The 22,188-nt window shown below is 39.2% G+C and overlaps 1 protein-coding gene across 2 annotated transcripts in view; it reads right to left on the bottom strand.

The window, feature by feature from the left end:
• The window catches only part of Eif4e (eukaryotic translation initiation factor 4E), a 32,349-nt gene that overhangs the window by 5,663 nt on the left and 4,498 nt on the right, over positions 1–22,188 (bottom strand). For both annotated transcript variants that reach the window (XM_076933301.1, XM_034500237.2), the window contains 4 exons: positions 5,124–5,230; positions 3,482–3,577; positions 903–966; positions 226–339 (listed from right to left, as the gene is read on the bottom strand). In XM_076933301.1, coding sequence (XP_076789416.1) covers positions 226–339; positions 903–966; positions 3,482–3,577; positions 5,124–5,230 — 381 coding nt within the window. The remainder of the gene's footprint in view (positions 1–225; positions 340–902; positions 967–3,481; positions 3,578–5,123; positions 5,231–22,188) is intronic.

The raw sequence follows: 22,188 nt of genomic DNA, 5'->3' as shown, positions 1-22,188 counted from the left end.
CCTAAGTCTGGTTTATTTTCCTTAACATACTTTCCAGCTATGTCTAAAAACCAAAATGCTCCAGGAATTTACATGGCATCCTTGCACAAGGACCATATAATTTCTATTTTGTTCTGGTTTCAGTGTATGTGACGCCATGTGAGCACAAGGACTTCTTTAAAACAGGCGCCTTAAGTAAGAGAAAGGAAAATCCACCCTAAAGCTGTTTGTTAGTTAAAGCCTTACTGTCTCTAGCCAAAAGCGATCGAGGTCACTTCGTCTCTGCTGCTTGTTCAATGTAATTAGCCACCGTCCTCCTCGTTTGTTTTTCTCATCTTCCCACATAGGCTCAATACCATCCTGCAGGATAAGAACACAGCATTAGACAATATTGTTACTTAGTTTGAGAGACAACATTAGAATCAGCAAGCAACAGTGACAACTTTTCTTTCATTCCCTGTACCCCTGCCATTGGCACAGCCTTTAAACATACACAAGAACTACATGCCAGAGGCACAAGCGTCCCACCTCCTCACTGAACTATCAAACTGCAAGGCTTCATGTCACCTAAAGGTTCTGAAAATTCCCGAGCAGAAACCTATTTGAAGCTACATTAAAAACTATGTAATATGAGCTAATTAATGTCTTATCCTAGCACCTGACAAAGGGTCTGTTTATAAATATCTCATGGGTTTAAAATTAGCTGACAAAGTCAGTCTATTCAAGTATATCCAGGAAGGGCTGCAGAGAATTAGCAAGGCTCGAAGTCAATCCCAGGATGTTCCCATGAGTAACTAAGTCATACCACAGAGCACTGTACTCAAGCCTGGTAAAACCAACTGTCTGACTTTGTGGCCAGTTTTTACAAATACCTGAGTGGTCTGGTCCTGTAATAAATATAAACAATCATTGATTAGGCATACCTTAAAAAGGGAGTAGTCACAGCCAGGCATTAAATTACTAGACAACTGGATATGGTTGTATAGACTAGGTAAAAGAAAATAATAATTAAAAACATAATATGTAATGCAGGGCTTGGGTGCTTACACAGACACACACACATTTGGAAAATACGAGAAAACAAAAGTATGTAGATTTGTTTTTCTTTTTTGACTCTATGTAGTTAATTTCTGAAATGGACAAAACAGGTCTAAATAATGATTATATTCAAAGAAATTTATAATGTAAACTAATACAAACAACCATCTCAAATGACTATTCTAACAAAAATATTTCGATACATTTGTTAACCCAACACGTCCATGCGCACTTAAAAAAATTTAAGCAAACCATCAGTACTGCATGGCTCCGCCAATCAACATCATCACCTCTGCAAGTGTCCAAGTGTGAACACAGCAGTGGTTCTCCAACTCGAAATGGTTCCTATCGGGCAGCAACCGACTATAAGGAGCTCAGGCACAGGCCAGGATCACAGGTGGATGTGCAGTTCTGAGCCATTTCCCAAATACTTAAACCGTGGAATGGTTTTTGTGGTTTTTTAAATACTTGCTATCCACTTACTAAAGGCAGAAGGCTGTCTCATTGATCTCTTGTAGTAAAACTGAATTATACATTGGTGACTGTATTTGCCCACCTCCAACAGACAGCACCTTAGTTACACATCTACAAACCTTGAATGACATTACATGCGGCATGTTCTCCTGCACTTTAACCTTGTCTAGGAATGTTTCAGACAATTTTAAGAAATACTACATCTTTCTTATCCCCTTACACAGTATAACCCACCTTGAATGAGATGGCATAAAGTATCTAATGAATGACTGTTCCCAAACCACAACCTTAAGAAGCTCAAGAGTACACTAGACTAAAGCAAAAGGACAAAGGATTGTTTCTATAAAATCTTGTAGAAAGGAGTGAGAAATCAAGAAGCAGCCTAATCTGCCCAGAAGGGTTCTTCCCAATCTCTCAGTTCTGGTTCCCAATGCTTTGCGTACGCTGACTACCATGTGGGGCGGTGCTCCATTACACGGACCCTGGAGCCAGGCTTCTATAAACAGGTAAAAGCCAAGAATGCAGTCTAAGCGCACATGAGAGTGGACATGGGACTCGAACCCTTTCTTTTTCCTTAGTAAGAAATTGAAAAATTATTTGTGTGTGCGTAAAGAAGGCTTCAGAGTTATTAAAGTCTTACATTTTAAAATGTTACTTGTTTAAAAAGTAAACACATTGAGAGTAGAAAAACCACTTGATCCTTTCAAGAACTCTAATTTAACTAGACGGCTACCTCTACTAATTAGAAGAGCTGAAATATACTTGTTTCATTAAAACAAAAACCAGAATGTTCTTAGAAAAAAGTAAATTTATTTTTCCTATATGTTGCCTTTTTCAACGATGCAATAAATACCAAATATCTGATACAGGCAAACATCTGAACAAGCATTGGAAACTCACTGAATACTGATTGTGCCCTTAAAAAATATACAACTATCAATTTAATGACTACAATCTATTCTTTTGTGTGAACAAAACAGACTCAGAGTTACATAAAAATGTTAGTCATTAAATTCAGTATGTATGAGCCTAATATAAACATACAAAATAGTAACTTTGAGGCCACTCTAAACTCTTCTTCAACTTTTGCCGCTCATATTCTCAAACATTCTCATATTCCCTATATGTTCTCTAAAATCGAAACAAATCAACTTTGGATGAGCTAGGATGCATCTCAATGGTACACCACTTGCCTATCATGTTTAAGGTCCTAAATTTGATCTCAGAAAACAAAAAAATACTGTTTTAAGATAAACAATTTCAAAACATCTAAGGCAGGGGCAGTGTTTATCTGCTATGCCTTGCCAGGTAAAGGCAGCGGGAGCTCCTAAGTTCTAGAATGCTAGGACATCCTCAACAACTCAGCTACATCCTGTTTCAAACAAACACATACTTCTTGAAAAAAAACTTTCAGCTTTTATTCAATTTGTAAGTCTTAAAAAGTTTATGATCCAAGTTATCTTCTTCCTAAACTAAAAACTAAGCCTAAAAAACACTGATTACTTTTTGATAAATTACAGTAAAATTAAAAAATTAGGATCATAGACACTATCATTGACTTGATATTCCTTTGATATATCTCTGAAAGTTAATTTTAGTGAACTTCACCTTTTGATGTATTGAGCAGGGAAATTCTGGATATTATACTAAAAGCTGTCTGCAGAAATGGGAACATTTAATAAGGCTCTCTAGCACTCAGTTATGACATAAACATATGCAGGGGACTGCACAGGAGGAGAACCAAACTAGAGGACTCTCAGGGGAAGACGAGGAATACAGTCATCAGACCTCAAGGCTGACTATAATGAGTGTGTGTGTGCTGTATGTAAGGTGCTGGAGATCAAACATGGGGCTTCTGTATATACTCAACAATGTAAAGCATAATTACCAACTCAAACATTTGTGAAGAGATATTCACCTTTCCTTTTGTGAATGATGTAAGATAAAAAAAAAAATTATACAACAAGTATAAGTATCTTAAGTTACTTACGCCCAAAAGTCTTCAACAGTATCAAACTTAGAAATCAATCGAAGGTTTGCTTGCCATGTTTTGCTTTTATCATTTTTAAAAAACCAGAGTGCCCACCTGAAAATAAAAGCCAGCATATTAACAGTTGTTTGCCCATATTCATAGCTGAACTATTACCAAAGAGTAGAAGTGTCCCTCAGTAGGAAAATGGTATAAAATGTAGAACAATACAATAGAAAATTAATCAACTTTAAAGAGAAAATCTGACACAGTTTAACAAGGCCGAAATCTAAGACCACAAGGCTGCGTGAATCTCCCCCACACATACACATGGTTCTACTTACATGAAGTACCTAAGGTAGTCAGATTTGGAGAGGTCAAAAGTAGTGCTTGAGGATTGGACAGAGTGGTGCTGGCAACTTATTTAATAAACTAGTTTTAGCTTAAAAGATGAAAATGGTACAAAAACAAAACAAAACAAAACCCAGCACAGGACAGACAAAAGCACTTGCAATGAGAACAGGGTAACTTTGAGTCTGGACAACTAGAACCCATGTAAAAGCCAGCTTTGGTTTATCCTATGACTTCATCAAACTTGTGCTATGGCACATGAACCCTTCACATTGTTTATATACATATACACAAAAATAAGTATTTTTATAAAATACACTGGAGATGGGGGGTTTCCAAGACAAGTTTCTCTTTGTAGCCCTGGCTATCCTGGAACTCTCTTTACAGACCAGGCTGGACTCTAAAGACCACTATCTTCCTCGGTGCTAGGATTAACGGAATGTGCTGCCACACCAGGCTCTAAAATGCGTATCTTTTTAAAGATGAAAATAGGTTTCATTATACAACAATATACATGTAATTAACATTACTAAGCTGTAAAGATTTTAAGAAAAGCAAGAGGGGCTGGACAGGTGACCCAGTGGCTAAAAGCTCTGGCTCCTCTTGCAGAGACTACATGGTGGCTCAGCCAACCCTATGGAACTAGTTCCAGAAGACCTAATGCTCCCTTCTGGTCTCCACAGCCACTGTACACAGACGGTGCACAATCATAGATGCAGGCCAAACACTACCCACTGTACACAGACGGTGCACAATCACAGATGCAGGCCAAACACTACCCACTGTACACAGACGGTGCACAATCACAGATGCAGGCCAAACACTACCCACTGTACACAGACGGTGCACAATCATAGATGCAGGCCAAACACTACCCACTGTACACAGACGGTGCACAATCACAGATGCAGGCCAAACACTACCCACTGTACACAGACGGTGCACAATCACAGATGCAGGCCAAACACTACCCACTGTACACAGACGGTGCACAATCACAGATGCAGGCCAAACACTACCCATACACATACAAACAAATCTAAAAAGGTAAGATAGATTATTAGTTCTATTTTACGACATCCATTTGAAACCTTGACTAAGCCATGTTCCCAGTTCCCACAGCCCTCAGCTTTGCTCTATATTTATGACTTCTTATCCTTCTGAGGTGTTCTTTCTCCTTTAACAATAATCCTCTACAGGCTGACAACTGAGCATATCTAAAACCAGTCATGCCTAACTTTTCTCTGTAAACCTATCTTGTTACCACACCCTCATTACCTAAGTCAGAAAAACTACTCAGCAGGAAGCTTACCTGTTCTGTAGAGGGTGTTTAATATAGTGCTCTGGGTTAGCAACCTCCTGATTAGACTCTGTTTTTTCCTCTTCCGCAGGTGGGGGATTAGTGGTAGGGGTGGTTTCCTAATGGGAAAGAATATAAAGTGGGATTTTAAGTTTTTAAGTATAACCATGACAGCAATACCATAAACAAATTTGATCCAACAAATAAGAACAGTTGATTTCATAAGACAAACTACAGACCAACCTCTAGAGAATCAGGCTACTCTACCTCTTCATGACAAAAAGGTTTCTCAAATTTAAGTGATTTTATAAAATGTACACCACTCTCTTATTTGCACATTTTAAAAATCATCAGAGTATGCATAAAGTTCAGTGATCCGACGTTCTTAACAGACGTTAAAATATTATATAAGAGCTGATGACATAGGTCAATAGTAAAGCGTATGTCTAACATGCATGTAGCAGTGTGTTCTATTCCCATGTCTACCAAAAATAAAGAAGTACTCTATGTTACTGAGGTAGAGTAGGGAGAGGTTTAAAGCTATACTCTGACAAGTTTAACAACTACATGGAAATGATAAAAAATAAAAGTCATTTTTTAAGTGATCAAACCAGCAATACAGAGGTGCTTGGTAATTAATCAGACTCACTGCTTGAAAGAAAGTGGACACTGTCTTGATTTTCAGTCTTCTTTTAGGCAAAGCATACTAGCCATCTAAACTATGAAAAAGGAGCCTGGGAATAAGTTAAAGTATTTACCACTTTTCCCCTGTTTGCTCAGCCTCCTATAATCTGATCTTAACAAATAGCCAAAGAAAGACATTCAAAGCTAAAGCAAACGCTAGAACACAGAGTGTTCGAACACCTCCTTCTATACACATGCCAACTATATTTGGTTATCAGATTAAAAAAAAAAAAAGCCTTTAAAAGATTTATTCTTGTTGTTGTTGTTGTTATTGTTGTTGTTGTTGTTGGTTTTTCGAGACAGGGTTTCTCTGTGTAGCCCTGGCTGTTCTGGAACTCACTCTGTAGACCAGGCTGGCCTCGAACTTAGAAATCCACCTGCCTCTGCCTCCCAAGTGCTGGGATTAAAGGCGTGCGCCACCACCGCCCAGCAAAAGATTTATTCTTATATGTATAAATGCTTTGCCTGCACGTGTATCTGTATATCCCCAGAGTGCAATGCTTACTAAAGGCCAGAACAGGCTATTATTTTCAGCCAAATGACAGCTGGGGATTGAACCGAGGTCCTCTGAAAGAGCAGCAGCCAGAGTTCTTAAATGCTCAGTCATGTCTCAGCTTCCACTTTTTTTTTTTTTTTGGTTTTTCGAGACAGGGTTTCTCTGTGTAGCCCTGGCTGTCCTGGAACTCACTCTGTAGACCAGGCTGGCCTCCAACTCAGAAATCCTCCTGCCTCTGCCTCCCAAATGCTGGGATTAAAGGCGTGCGCCACCACGCCCCGTCAGCTTCTACTTTTAATATTTTTATTTAATTTATAGAATCTTCAGCTCTAGGCATCAAACCTAAAGCCTTGTTTTGTATGTTTTAAACAACACTTGAATTAGACTCCCAGCCTAACTGACCCATGCCAAGTGATGTATGTGCTAAAAGATAGAAATGATAACTACTCAATTTAAAGCATACTTTTTAAAGCACCCCGTAATATGTTCAGAAGCTTTATTCTCTGCATCCACAAAAATTATTCAGGGGCCAGGTACTCCAAACCCACACCTGATGTTCAAAGTTCTATCCCTGGAACTCACATAAAAGCCAGACATGGTGGCAAGCATCTTTGAGTCCAGTATTTCTATGATGAGATAAAAAACAAGAGACAGAAGAACCACTCAAAAGCTTATGGGCCAGCTAGCTTTGAGACTCAGTTAAACATGTATGGGTACACACACCATCACATGCATACACACAATAAACAAACACTAATAACTACGACAGACACCACTTTTAAAATAAGAGGCTGGTCAGATAGCTTGGCAGGTAAAAGTGTTCACTGCCGAGTCTGTGAGCCTGTATCAATCCCTGGGTATCCACATGGTAGAAGGCTCCTACAAGTTCTCTTGACAGTCACCCCATTCTCATACACATAAACAAACATAAAAAATAGAGAAATAATGTGGCATCAACTATGTTTGATTTTGCTCACAACTACACTGCCAGTAGTCATGGTGCTTAACCATAAATTAGTAACTGAATAAATGTAACCATTTATATAGAATAACCAAGGCCCTAAAATTTACATGTAGTCAACTCAATAAACAAAATCATTCTTACCATGTTCTCATTAGCGAATTTACATCTTCAAACAGAGCATAATCACTGAACAGCATGTTCTCCCTGACTAGCTTAGAATCACAGTGCTGTGTAGAAAACAGTGGGGTCCATGGTTTTAAAGAGAGGATAGAGGAGATGAACTTGCTAACAATGCACTAGACAGAATGAGTGACAGAAAAGCGAGCCACAAAAAGCCTTGGTCCTATGGTGACTCTTGAGTGCATGTTCATAGTGTGACTCTGGGCAGTTTACAGAGAACACAAAGTCTCAGAAGCCACCGTTGTTGGGGCAACTCAACTCCATTATAGTCAGAGTTCCTTTCAGCTTTCAGATTAAACCAGAAGAACAGGAATAAAAGTCATGGCATTATGAGTAAGGTCTTAAATACTAAAAGCAAATTTTGAGAGTATAGAGACTAACAGCCTCCAAAACTAAAACTGTACTCTTCAAAGAGAATACAATGTATTAAGCTCACAATCTACCAATTAATCATATATTATATGGTAAAGAATTTAAGCAGGGCAGTGGTGGCACATGCCTTTAATCCCAGCACTTGAGAGGCAGAGGCAGGCGGATTTCTGAGTTCAAGGCCAGCCTGGTCTACCGAGTGAGTTCCAGGACAGCCAAGGCTATACAGAGAAACCCGGGGGGGGGGGGGGGGGGAGGAATTTAAATGACTAATACTCAAAAGATTTTTAAGTCTAAAGACAATTCAGAAGATAACAGTTACCAGGCAAAGACTTAACCACAATTATCACTAAGATACAAATTATCCAATCTAAAGATTTTTACATGTATTTTATATGAGTGTTTTGCCTGCACATATGTACAGGCACTGTATGTGTGCTGGGAACCAAACCAAGGTCGTCTGGCAGAACTGCGTCTAACCACAAAAATCATCTTTCCAGCCCTTAATTTTATTTTTTGAGACAGGGTAGCTCTGGCTAGACTGGAAGATGATGTGCCTATTATTGCATCCTGCATGCTAGGATTAAAACTATATGCCACAGCATGCAGCTAAATACAAACATATTTTTAAGGTTGTTTCCTACAGAGTGCAGATGATAGAACTGTATTACATTTATATAATGTTTAAAAACAAACTTCTTTAAATGGGCATGGTAGCTCACAACTGTAATTGAAAGACTTGGAAGGCTAAACCAAGACTCAATGTTCCAAGCCGGCCTATGCTGCTCAGCCATTCTGAGAAACCCTGTGAAACCTGTCTCAAAAACAAATGTATCCAAGGCTGGAGATGACTCAGGGGTAAAGAGCACTGCACTGGCTGTTCTTCCAGAGGGCATAGACTAATTCCCAGCACCCACAGCCACAAAGCAGCTCACAACCATCTGTAACTCCAGTTCCAGGGGATCCAACACTCTCACATAGACATACATGGAGGCAAAACACCAATGCACATAAAATTTAAAAAGTAAATCATTTTAAAAAAGTGGTTTTTTTTTTTTTTAAAAAGTAAAGTGAATCATTTGGACAAAAGTGAAGACTAACTTAATAGATGGCTATTCTCAAACTAATCTAACATTTTTAGCCTGACCGACAACCTGCCCTTGAAAGGCCACAGAACACATAAGTGCATTATACAATGGTAGACCTTAAGAAAGAATAAAACCATAGATAGTCCTGTGTTTAATCTGGAAGATTAAACACAAAGTCCCTGAAAGTGGGGGTGATTTATAAAACTAGAGTTTGGGTGGTATACTGCAGTGACTATGAAGGCCTCAGAGGTTAAGCTAAAATAGTACACCTCGGCCGGGCAGTGGTGGCGCATGCCTTTAATCCCAGCACTTGGAAGACAGAGGCAGGTAAATTTCTGAGTTCGAGGCCAGCCTGGTCTACAGAGTGAGTTCCAGGACAGCCAGAGCTACAAAAAGAAACCCTGTCTCAAAAAAACAAAAAAGTACACCTCAGTTATTGGGTAAGCAGTAGAAGCCACTAACTGGAAGGTCAAAGAGATTAAATACCAATGGCAAGTAAGGGAAGGGAAAAAGATAATCAGTTCAAATGCAAAGGCTAGTCTTGTTTTAGATCAGCTGAGTTTATACGGGCCAAATATGATCAGTATTGTACCAGCCCTTCAAGCCCCTTAGTTGTGTGTACTACCTTCATTCCACAAAGAACTCATGCTTTCTCTTTCATTTTAGGGAAGATCACGCAACTCTTAATCTTCATTTGAAGTGTAATAAATTCCTCGGTTTAGCACAAGGCGTTCCTGGCACTAATACAGCTTCAAAGCAGTAACTCCAAGTGTGATCTGCACACTACACTTGCACACTACACTTACTGCTGGTCTATATACTTGTGATGGTCCACAGGGAAGTTAAGCTATTAAAATGTAAAACATTTACTGCATTTTACAGTAATTATATACCTACTAAAAGCAATTGCATACATCTTTTATAGTATGTGTGATTTTGTAAAAGCAGTACCATTTTTTTTGGAGACAAGGTCTCTTGTAGTCTAAGCTGGCCTCAGAAAGACTAGGTAGCAGAGGTCAGATGAGTCTCCACCATCCAAGTGCCATGGTAACAGATCTGCTTGACTAAACCTGACACTGTGTGTGTGTGTGTGTGTGTGTGTGTGTGTGTGTGTGTGTGTGTCGTTATGTGTATACATGTGGGTTATGTGCACATGAATGCAGTGCCCATCAAAGCCAGAGGCATTGGATCCTTCTTGGAGCTGGTGTTACAAATGGTACCAATGTGGATGCTGGGACTGAACTCAGATACTTTTGAAGAGTATCACCAAGCCACCTTTCCACCCCTTCCTTTACATTTCTTTTTCTTTTTCTTTTTTTTTTTTTTTTTTTGGGGGGGGGGGGGGGGGACAGGGTTTCTCTGTGTAGCCCTGGCTGTCCTGGAACTCACTCTGTAGACCAGGCTGGCCTCCAACTCAGAAATCCGCCTGCCTCTGCTTCCCAAGTGCTGGGATTAAAGGCGTGCACCACCACTGCCCGACTTCCTTTACATTTACTTCCTTTACAAACAAAACCTAATAGTATGATTTCATGGTGTGATGGTTTGTATGTTTGGCCCAGGGAGTGGCACTATTAGGTGAGGCCCTGTTGGAGCAGGTGTGTCACTACAGGTGTGGGTTTTAAGACCCTCATCCTAGCTGCCTAGAAGTGAGTCTCCTCCTAGCAGCCTTCAGATGAAGATGTAGAACTCTCAGCTTCTCCTGCTCCATGCCTGCCTGGACACTCCTATGCTTGATGATAACGGACTAAACCACTGAACCTGTAAGCCAGCCCCAATTAAATGTGGTCTTTATAAGACCTGCCTTGGTCATGGTGTCTGTTCACAGCAGTAATACCCTAAGACAGACACATGACTTTCTATTCTGCAAATATTTGAGGCATTACTGTAAGTCTGGAGCGTGTAGTGAGTATATAATACATCCTGCTGTGCTCTCCTCTCCTCTCTGCATCATGTCTACTTACTACCTCCAAGGAGCCAGCCAGAAGGAATCACTTTATCCCTCCCAGAGCAAAAACCCAGAGCTGAAGTCATTCTACTGTGGCTCCTGCTCCTGTCTTTTCTGTTATGCAGCTTTAATACTTTTGACCCTGTATTCTGTATTTTTTTTTTTTTGCCTTGATAAATTAATGAATGGCTAGAACGTAATACGGAGCCGAATTATTTATTAATAAGGAATATAATGGATACTGAAGTCAAGCATTGGTGAAGACTGGAAGAGACAGAAAAAGAAACAAACTGTGGTCTGATGTATTTGCTCACCTATCATCCTGCGGTTGTAAGCAATGCTACAACTAACAACTTTTGTTTTCCAAGCTCTGCCCTTACTACTACAGTTTTCCTGATAACATCACATGCAATTTCAGATCTACCAATTTCTGATGGACTAGGAGGAAATATTATAAAGTGTGTATAGGAGGAGTCCATGGCCCATATCCAGCTGTAGTCCCTATTTAACAATTCCTTTAATTTTAATTAGTAGTGTGAAACTTTTTTAGAATAGGGATTTAAGTGACTAAAACTCCCTATAAGCATCAATTTCTTTAACTGCAAAATAAAGACGGGTTTAAAGTGATAGTCCAATGGTCTGGCATGAAAGTGATGGACAGCTGACTACAATCAGTCACCAGCAGCTTCAGGTGCTATGAATTTTGAAGAGGCAGCAGATGAGTAAGGAGGCATACCCAGTAAGATTTCCAAGCTCTGGGGTGGTCTAACTAGTCCTTTCAATTTTAACATAAGGAAAAATAAATTTAAACTACAGAAGCTGAATCATTAGCATTCATATCTCAGTAACTTATCACAGGAGTAGAGACCTAACCTGCCTGGAGCATGCGCTCTAAACTACAGTCCTTGACTCAATAGCTTCTGTCTGCCCTCAATTCTTCACCAACTCTTCCAGCTCAATCAGGCACACACCAAGTGTGGATGCATGAAGGAAAAACAATTGAAACTGGTGACCTGCATGATCATCACACTCCAACGACTCTGATGCCAACACTTCCTTCCCGAAGAAACTTGAGTAAAACCAAGTTCAATGCCCCAGTAGTAACTAATGGACAAATCATGACTGACAGGCTAGCTCCAATCCTCCAGCATTCCCTCTTCCTTCACTTCCAAGTGCCACGTTAGAAAGAAAACACTATTACAACAGACAGACGTACAAACTCAACATCCCAACGGGGGAATGAGGACAGGTGAACACCAGAGAAACCACATTTTGATTTTAAAAATGAGAACTTCAACTTCACATCTCATGAAAACTCTGAGTTTTCACTTTTTGTTGTTGTTTCTTGTTTGAGACAGGGTCTCACTATGGCGATGTACCTGCCTCTTCCTCTGGAATACTGGAATTACAAGCATGAGTCACCATACTTAACCTCCTGAAAACCTTTTACCTAATCATTATTAAGTAGTTACTATCAGGCAATGTGCTATATCCATGTGTATTATCTCTTTATATTCAACCTTCACAAAGCTGAAGAGGTGGTGAGCAATTAAAAGCATTTTGACCTTCCAAAGGACTGAAATTTGGTACCCAGCACCCATGCAGGGTGGTTAAACCACCTGTAATTCCAGCTTCAGGGAATCCAAAGCCCTCTTCTAGTCCCTGTAGTCAGCTGTACTCATGTCTATACATACATACATACATACATACATACATACACACACACACACACACACACACACACACTTACTTAAAAACTATAGTACAAAGTGATCAAAATGTACTAGTATGAAAAGAACAGACAGACCTGAGAATGCAGATGGACAAAAGTTAACTAGATCAATGCAGATCTAACTGGCAGTACTTTTAGAACTGTAGTAAAGACAGGTAAGTTAAAGGAAACTTGATTAAAGAAGCTAGATTCCTCAATTTCCTCTCCTACCTCAAGTTACTGGAACTGCTATCCTGAGTTCAAAAATAAAGTAATGATCTTAGAGAAAACAGGCAGAAGTGTGTGCAGGCTTGCTCCCTCTCGAAGCCCCAACACACACACACACACACACACACACACACACACACACACCTAAAGAGATGGTTTTACATGCACATAAAACAATTATAGGAAGCTATAAGAAAAAGAACATTCAGCCAGGTGGCAGTTGGTGCACACCTTTAGCCCCAGCCCTTGGAAGACAGAGGCAGGCAGATCTCTGTGTTCAAGCCCAGCCTGGACTACAGAGCAAGTCCTAGGATAGCCAAGAGTATACAAAACAAAAACAAAAATATTTAAAAGACAAAAAGAGAAAAAAATAACACCATCAAACTAAAACTAATATCTAAAAGACTAGAAATAGATAAAATTCCCCCTAAAAAATAAGAAATCTAAATGAAGAAAATAAAGAGAAAAGAGAAAAAAATGAATGAATGAATGAATGAATGAATACTAATAGACTCCTCAGAAGTGATGGATTTGAGCTGTCATGATCCCAGTCTCCCCCAGGTTGGCTTGGAGGCAGCCTAAGTGTATCTATGTTCTGTCCTCAATCTCTCAGCTCATCAGACACATGCCACCTCTACCATGCCACCCAGGTTCAAGCAAAGTCCCGTGTCTAAAGTACACCGGAGGTGAATGTCAGTCTGCTCTGCCCGCTGGGTCTGTATCTAAACTAAAAATAAATAGAAATAGAAGATTGGTGGTCTAAGAGTTATGAGCACTACAGTGAAACTGACCAAGGCAGAGGGGGTTTTGGTTTTCCATGGATCACCAAACCCCTCAAAAGAAAAACACCACACAGGAGACCAACTCTTATTAACGAAGTTATCCCAGAGACCTTTCTGGAGTCACCACAAAATCTATGGTTGTAATGTTGTTGGCTACCAACAGTGGAATAGTTAAATAGCTGAGAATTACAAAAGAAAAAGGATTATTTGACAACAATAAATAACTGAAATTATAAAAAGCTCAGGAAGCACTAGCATAATGGATGAAAACCCTTATGCAAGGGAAAACGAGCCATTACAGTAACTGAATGAAGACTTAGGAACAGCTACACCAGAAGCTGACCACAGAAGGGCTCCCACTTTCTCAAGAAATAACAAATTACAGGTATAATACTGCTTAGTTACCAAGGTCTTAAAAGCCATTTCTGTACACTTATTTATTCACTTACTCTGACATTTTCACCCCACTGCCCTCTCTTATCTCCCACTCCCAGTAAGCTGTTCTTCCCAACTTCCCTCCTATTTTTTGCCTGTTTTGTGACACACTGAGTTTAATTAGAATTGATTGCATGATCATGGAGGGTGGGGTTATTTGCTAGAAGATGGGGAATCTCAGTGGCTATACCACTGAAGGTAATAATGACTCCCACCCCTGCCAATTCATGTACCTTTTCTTTAAAATAAATAAATAAACAAATAAATAAATTTTAAAAACGGAGATGCTGAGTTAACAAAGTGAGACAAGAAACCAAACAGGAAGACGACAATGGGTCATGCAAATACACTGCAACTCACATAGTCAGGAGGAAGGGAACCAGGAACACAGTGCACTAGATAAAAGAAAGCAGCATGTAATTTAGGTGAAAGTGGCAAATGATGTGATATAATGCCAACATGCCCATTATAATGTAACCTTATCTAAAAAAAACACAAGAAAAACACCAGGTCAATGGCAGAGCACTAGCCTAGCATCTGTAAGGCCCCACAGGTTCAGGTAATAGTGGTGTGAAATATAAAAATAAAACTGAAACACACAACTGTTGTGGTCTACCCAGCCCAGATCTTAATTTTACATCACTTATTTTGGCCACATCAATGGAGCCCTTTTCTTCCTGTCCAGCTGGCCTGTACATTTAGACTAAAACAACCTAGCTTTAGTGTAACCTTAAAAACAAGCAAGAGTGGTCCATTCTGTAGACTGACTACTCTCTATTACTAAAGACTCTGCCTGACCCATAAGACAGACCAGTCCGATATTAGAGTCTACCCAGAAGCTCAAGCCAAACTATAGGCCCAAAATTACATTCAAATTATTCATTTTTACCCCTTCAAAACTTCTACTCAACATTGGCAGCAGCATCTTCTCCTTATATACCATGTAGGTTTTCAGGGTTTTAGTTTTTTACCCCCAGAGCTAATCAACTAAGTCAGGCCTGGTTTTACAGGCCTACAATTCCAGAAACTGAAAAATGTCAAGTTGAAGGCCTGCCTGGCATAGAGTGAATTCAAGGCCAGACTGAGGTATCACATATCCTGTTTTAAAATAAAAATCAGAACTTAGTGGTAGACTACTTGCTTACTCGATTCCATTTTATTGGTCTTAATAAAAGCAGAAAGATATGTAATATGGAGTTTACTATTAAAAAACTAAGGGACTGGGCAGTGGTAGCATATACCTTTAAAAAAAAAAAAAAAAGAATTATTTATTTATGCTATGTAAGTACATTGTAGCTGTCTTCAGACACACCAGCAGAGGGCATCAGATCCCATTACAGATGGTTGTGAGCCATCATGTGATTGTTGGGAATCCGAACCTCTGGAAGAGCAGTCAGTGCTCTTAACCACTGAGGCACCTCTCCAGTGGTAGCATATACCTTTAATCCCAGCACATAGAAAGCAGAAGCAGGCCGATCTCTGAGTTGAGGCCAACCTGCGCTACAAAGTGACACACAGAGAAACCACCCTGTCATGAAAACCCTTCCCCCAAAGGGAAGAGGAATAAAACAGGGAGACAACACCTAAAATAGATGTTATTTCAACAAATAAAACCTCGAGTAACAAGAACGGGTTACATCTTGTTGAGCCATTGGCCAAAGGCATCCCAAGGACAACCAACTCCCACCCCAAATATCACAGGCCACAAATATCCTTGGTTGCTCTCCACAACCTGATTACTCTATTGCTGAACACAACACTTGGAAGTCACTGAACACAAAGTCCAGTTGGTACCTAACTAAAAGCCTCACCCCTATTGACTAGCATCAGGGTACAGGAAGGTACTCTGCATGCTATCAAGAGATCAGTACCTTACTCAACCCTTATCAGAAGCTTCTTCTTACAGTAGATGGGAATTAACAGAGACCCACAACTGGACAATTTGCAGAATCCTGAATGGGATGTCTTCATTAAAGGCTCAGAGATCTATGTGGAAGGGGAAGAGAGACTGTAAGAGCCAGAGGTGAAGACACTCCACAAAAGTGTCTTCAACAGGATTGATGCACGCATGAACTCACACGTACTAGGCCTTCACAGGCCCAAGCTAGACAGGGTGCCTCCAGCACTGAGATGGAGAAGCAGACATCAGTTCCTACCACTAACCAAGAAGCTATCTACAATTGATACTGGTTGGCAATGGGAAAATCAGTTTTCTCAAAATGAATGTCAAGGATGGATAAATGGATATTCATATATAATATATGTGTATTCCACACTCCAAGGCAGGAATAAGTGGTCAACACAGAACAAATACAGTGGTATTTGCATTAATTTTTTTGTTTTGTTGTGCTTTAGGCATTTTTTTTGTTTTATAGGTCAGTCTTGTTTTGATTTTCATTTTAGTGGGAGTTTTTGAAAGAAGAAAGATGTAGTGTGGGCAGGGAAGTGAGGAGAATCTGCAAGGAGTCAGAAAAGGAAAAAAACATGATCAAAACATTGTATAAAGATTTGCAATTGGGGCTGGAGAGATGGCTCAGCAGTTTAAGAGCACCAACTGCTCTTCCAGAGGTCCGGAGTTAAATTCCCAGCAACCACATGGTGACTCACAACCATCTGTAATGGGATCCAATGCCCTCTTCTGGTATGTCTGAAGACAGCTACAGTGTACTTATGTAAATAAAATAAATAAATCTTAAAAAAATTGTAATTAATAATAATAAAACTCTGCAGCAAGAGAAGAGGGAAACAATCATCACTAGTCAAGATAGTAGTAGACAAAAGGTAAGAATCTGAGGCTGGAGAGATGGCTCGGGAGTTAAGAGCAGTTGCTACCCTTCCAGAGGATCCAGGTTCAATTACCAGCACGCACAAGGTGGCTCACAACCTGTTAAGTCCAGCTTCAGGGAATCTGATGCCTTTTTCTGACCTCCTCTGGCACCCACACGTATATACAAGTATATACATAAATTAAAAAAATAAAATACACAAAACAAAACTTTTATTTAAAAAGGACTAAAATATAACAACAGATTAAAAATAAAGTTAATTTCCTTAGTGGTGGCTACTTAGATTCCATGTTTATTACTCTTAAATCACGTATGTACATATGTATGTGTACACACATATTTATGTGTAAACATATGCACAAATTGCATTAATTTTTATGTGTATAAATGCTTTACACATACGTGCACCTGCGTGCATGCACACTGGTGCCTGTGGAGGCCAGGTGTTGTTGGGTGTGTATGTGTGGGTAGGTGGGTGAGTGTACGCCACATGAGTGTCTGGTGCCTGTGGAGGCCAGGTGTTGTATCCCCTAGAACAGCTGTGAGCTGCCATGCTTAGAACCAAACCCAGGTCCTCTGCAAAACCAGCAAGTGCTCTGAAGCACTGAGCTACCTCTCTTGCCCTTCATCTCCATGTTAAGCATCACACTTTTTAAAGGAGAGCAGAATGATTTTAGGTAACAACCAACTATAATATAGAGCACTTGGCCAACACCATTTTTAACTTTTCAATTTGTCATTAAAACATGTACTTTACATAAAACTTCATATATAGGGAAGGTTACTCATCACAGAAATATTAGATATCATAAACAGTTGGAAAGAGCCTCAGTGTTGATCAATACAAAAATAATTTAAAGCTATACAATGTAGTAAATATGTAATATAATAAGTATAATGTAATAAAACTTTCACAATAACTACTACACAAAAATACAATAGGCCAGAAGAGTGTGCATGGCTAACGTCTATTAAAGATACTGTACTGGTTTATAAGCATCCAAACCAGTAAAGAATGGAATAGATTAACTCCAGCTCAATTTGATATTCCACTTTACATCCCTGTACAAAATCTGAGTTTTTTTTAACTGCCCATTTAGTTTTTTAAAAAAAAGAAGAAAAATATTAAGTCGGGACAATATCAATTTCATACAGCACTAAATGATAATCTTCCACAGTTTTAATCTCAGCACTCAGAGGCAAAAGCAGGGGGATCTCTTGAGTTCTTGGTCAGTCAGAGATATAGTGAGGCCTTGTCTCAATAACAGAAATAAGGCCTGGAAGTAGTGGTGCACAGCTTTAATCATTTAGGAAGCAGAGGCAGGTAGATCTCTGAGATCAAGACCAACCTGAGTTGTAGGGCAGCCGGGGTATGAAGAGAAACCCTATCTTGGAAAAAAACTAAAACCAAAAGAACAACAACCATGTGGGTGAGGTGGGTGTGCTTACTACAGATATCTTAGTACTTGCTCTTGCAGAGGACCAGATTCCCAGCACCCACACAGTGGCACACAACCATCCCTAACTCCGGTTACAGAAATTCTAACACTTTCTGACCTCCATAGGCACCCACGTATATATGGCATACATTCACAGACACATGCACAAGGTATAAATAAAATAAAAATCAAAGTAATAATGATACAAAAGACAGCACTTGGGCTGTGACAGCCAATGTACTCAGTGCTTCACATTAACTCAATCAACATACGTCGGTATAATTGGGTTTCCCCCAATACTCCTAGGCATTTTACAGTAACTTATACATTAAAATAATTGGTATTTTTTTTCTGTAACTGTGTGCATTTTATATAATGCATTGTAAAATATTGAGATGGATTATATCTATAACAAAGCAAAGAGAAAAAAATCTAGAGAATATGACCACAAACTTATCAGAATGCTAAAGGAATTTATTTGAATTTTTGGATCATGAGCATGGATTAGTAATTTAAGAAAAAGTAAAAAGCAAAATAAAAGCTAAACACCATTACAGAGTTCACAAGCCAGAATGATAAAACATAAACTATACAAGTTCAACAACTATACATTCTTGTGTATATCTGTCTATATGTAGTATATGCATTAAATGCTTTATATGTATATATAATTCATAATCCTACCATTCAAACTACATGGTAGAGACTTTCAGAGGAATGATTTTATATTAACATATTCATGTTTAATGATGACCTAAGCATCAATTTTATCCTTAATATACAAGCTTTGCTGAAAAACAGAAGGTTAGACATTGTCGTTTGCTACATTTTGGTGTCCTTCTTATGTTCCCTTAATAGCACGTCAATGAAGCTGGGGAGTTTGCTTTGGTGTGAGTCCTAACTCAATCAGCATCTATATAACCTTGGTGAGATAAAATTTACAAAAATGTAAGTTCCTTACCTACAAACCTCTTAACTTATCTAAAATATAAGGAGAAAAATACGTACTTTTCACCTTTCTATTAAGGAATCAGATATTCTTGCCTTCTGTGACACTTGAACAGATATTACAGTGGCATGCTACTGTCCCTAAGAATTCATATGGGCAATACTAGGACATTGACAAAGCATTAAATAAAATCTTCCACTGTAAAAGCAAAGAAAGAGCATTATAGCTAATTTCTGCTAAGTATGTTGCAATAACAAGCTTAAACAAATGCTAAAATGCACTACGGCTGAAACTTTCCCAAATCTAACTGTTTCACCCTAGCGAACCTCTCATTGAAACTGCTTAGTCTACAGCAAGTAAATTCCAGTTTGTGGGTTGTTTTCTTTCTTTTTTTTTTTTTAATTCACTGAAATTGGTTCCACTAGTAAAATATCCTAAGAGGCAAACAAGAAGCCAGGAGAAGAGAAGCGGTCATTTGCTGTCTTTCAAATTCTAAAGCATGACTACTATACAAGGAGCTCTCTCTCTTATTTGTGGGTTTGTTATCAACCAATTCAACAGACTTCAAACAGAAGACACTAAAGGTAAAAACCATTCTGAAACTGTACATGACTTGCCATTATTTTAACATAGGACCTACCTTCCTGTGCCATCTGTATTGTATTGGATAGTATCCCAAGTATACAACAAGGTATCCAGGTTACGTGCAGTTACTCAACTGTATGAGGCCTGTCTCAGGTATTTTCTTAAAATTCCATGCTTTGATTCAACATGTTCAATCAAAAAGGTGTTGGCTACACAACTTTCAGTTTGGAGCTGCAGCAAAGTCCCTGTAAGTTGTTGCTACCAAGCGCCCTTTCTGAAGTTAACCTGCACCCCCAGGAGACAGATGGTGGTGGGGCGCTCAAGGATATATACACACACACACACACACACACACACACACACACACCAGGAAGTGGCTGCTTTAAAATCAAGTCATTCTGATCCCTTGGTTTCCTCATCTGTGAAGTAAGAACACTTCCACTTATCTTATAGAACTAAATTAAATGAATATAGTACCTGCTGGGATGCACACTAAGTTAGCAATTAATAAACATCTGCCTACATTAAAAAGCCACTACAAAAATAAACAGTTGTTACAAACAGTAATTACCCTCCTCCCCCTTTAAGTTCCTTGCTTCAAACACTAAATCCACATTCCTGGAAATAGTCTGGCTTGTCATGATTAGATATTAATTCAGCCCAGTGTGACTCAGCTTCCCACCAATTTCCATGGAATATGCATTTTAAATTTATAATATAGGTGGAGAAGAGGCACAGACACACAAACACATGAACTACTTACTTCTGACTATAAGACAAAAATGATTATTTCTGAGATGAAAAGCAATCTTTTCTTCTAGATGTGACTAGACTCTTTAGAAGTGATTTTATGGTAAGGACAGGACAGGAAACAGTACCTGAGGCTGTGATCACAGCTTCCCATTGCTTACTATCAACCAAGGACTTACAAGAGTCAAGAATTTTCCAGCAGACGGATCAGTGTATGCAGAAGCGCCTATTTTGCAGAACCCTGATTGAGTATAAACATTAGGTCCACACAAGTGAAAACTATCATCTGTAAATACTACATTTAAAAATCAAGATCATTTTAGGACATTTGATTCCTATTTTTCAGGACTGAGAAATGTCAATGTTCTCCATCACAGGGAAATTTAAATGAGACTATGCAAGCCAAGCTCATCTCCACTTCTCAGCCATCTCTCTGAGAAAGATGAACAACTCGCAATGTCAAAGAAGACCCATCTCAAGTGTGGCGGGCATGAAAAGGGAGAAAGGCCAGAACAGCTACTGCCCATGCCCTGTAAGTCCAGGGCTGCTGGTACTTCTGCTCAACTTGACTTCTGCTCAACTTGGTATCCTTAGCCTTCTACAGCGGCCCTCAGCCTTCCTAATACCATGGCCCGTTAATACAGTTCCTCATATTGTTGTGACTCCTAACTATAACAGTATTTCGTTGCTACTTTGTAACTGTAATTTTGCTGTTATGAATAATGTATTTTATTATGAATAATGTATTTTTTTATGAATAACTGTATTTTCCAATGGTCTTAGGACCTCTATGAAAGGTTGTGTTCAACCCCCAGTTTGAGAATTGCTGTTCTAGAAATTAAAAGTGTTTCATTCAAGTGTTTTCTAAGGACTTTCTATGTTCAATATGGATTAGCCAACCGGACTCATCTTGCATGATTCTAGAGAACTGTGTAAACTGTATATTCAGGTTTAATTTCTCTAAGACAAACAATTATACAGATTCAGAGTATCAAGTGAAGTGAAATTTGAAATAAATACCCAAACGAAATTTGGTTTAGTAATAAGAAAATGGGTTCCTCAGTAAAGAAAAAACAATCGTCAAAGTCTGCTTACCAAACCATCAGCTTTTCATTGATAAACACATTACACTTTATAGCATTTAGCTCTTTTCCTATTTTTTTTCAAAGCATTTTTTCCCATGTGTATGGGCAGTTTGCCTGCAAGCACAGATATGTACAATACACGCATGCCTGGCATGATGGCTCTCCTGGAACTCAAGCTGGAACACGGGTCAGACAATTGTGAGCTGCCATGTGGGTGCTGGGAACTGAACCCAAGTCCTCTAGAGTTGCTTGTAACTGATGAGCCACCTCTCTAGCCCCTTTTAAAGCTTTTTAAATGTATACTTATTTACTCATTTTTCTATGTGTGTATGCTTGCCTTGGTATGGACCTGAAGGTCAGAGAACAACTTGGCAAGAGTTTGCGCCATGAGGGTTCAGCACTCAGATCCTCCGGCTTGGTAACAAGCACATTTACCATCTCACTGGACCTTTTTTCCCTTGGATTTTATTTTGCTTTGAGACAAGATCTTGACACGTAGGCCAAATTCTGTTGCCTCCACTTCTGAGTGCTTGGATTAGAGGTGTACACCACCACCGCAAGCTTCTCCTGTGTTTTTAAGTCTTATTTTAAAAGCAGGTTT

This window comes from Arvicanthis niloticus, chromosome 4 (genome assembly GCF_011762505.2).
Source record: "Arvicanthis niloticus isolate mArvNil1 chromosome 4, mArvNil1.pat.X, whole genome shotgun sequence".
NCBI lineage: Eukaryota > Metazoa > Chordata > Mammalia > Rodentia > Muridae > Arvicanthis > Arvicanthis niloticus.
Note: the sequence above shows the minus strand (reverse complement) of the source record. Positions and strands in the feature narration are given on the sequence as shown.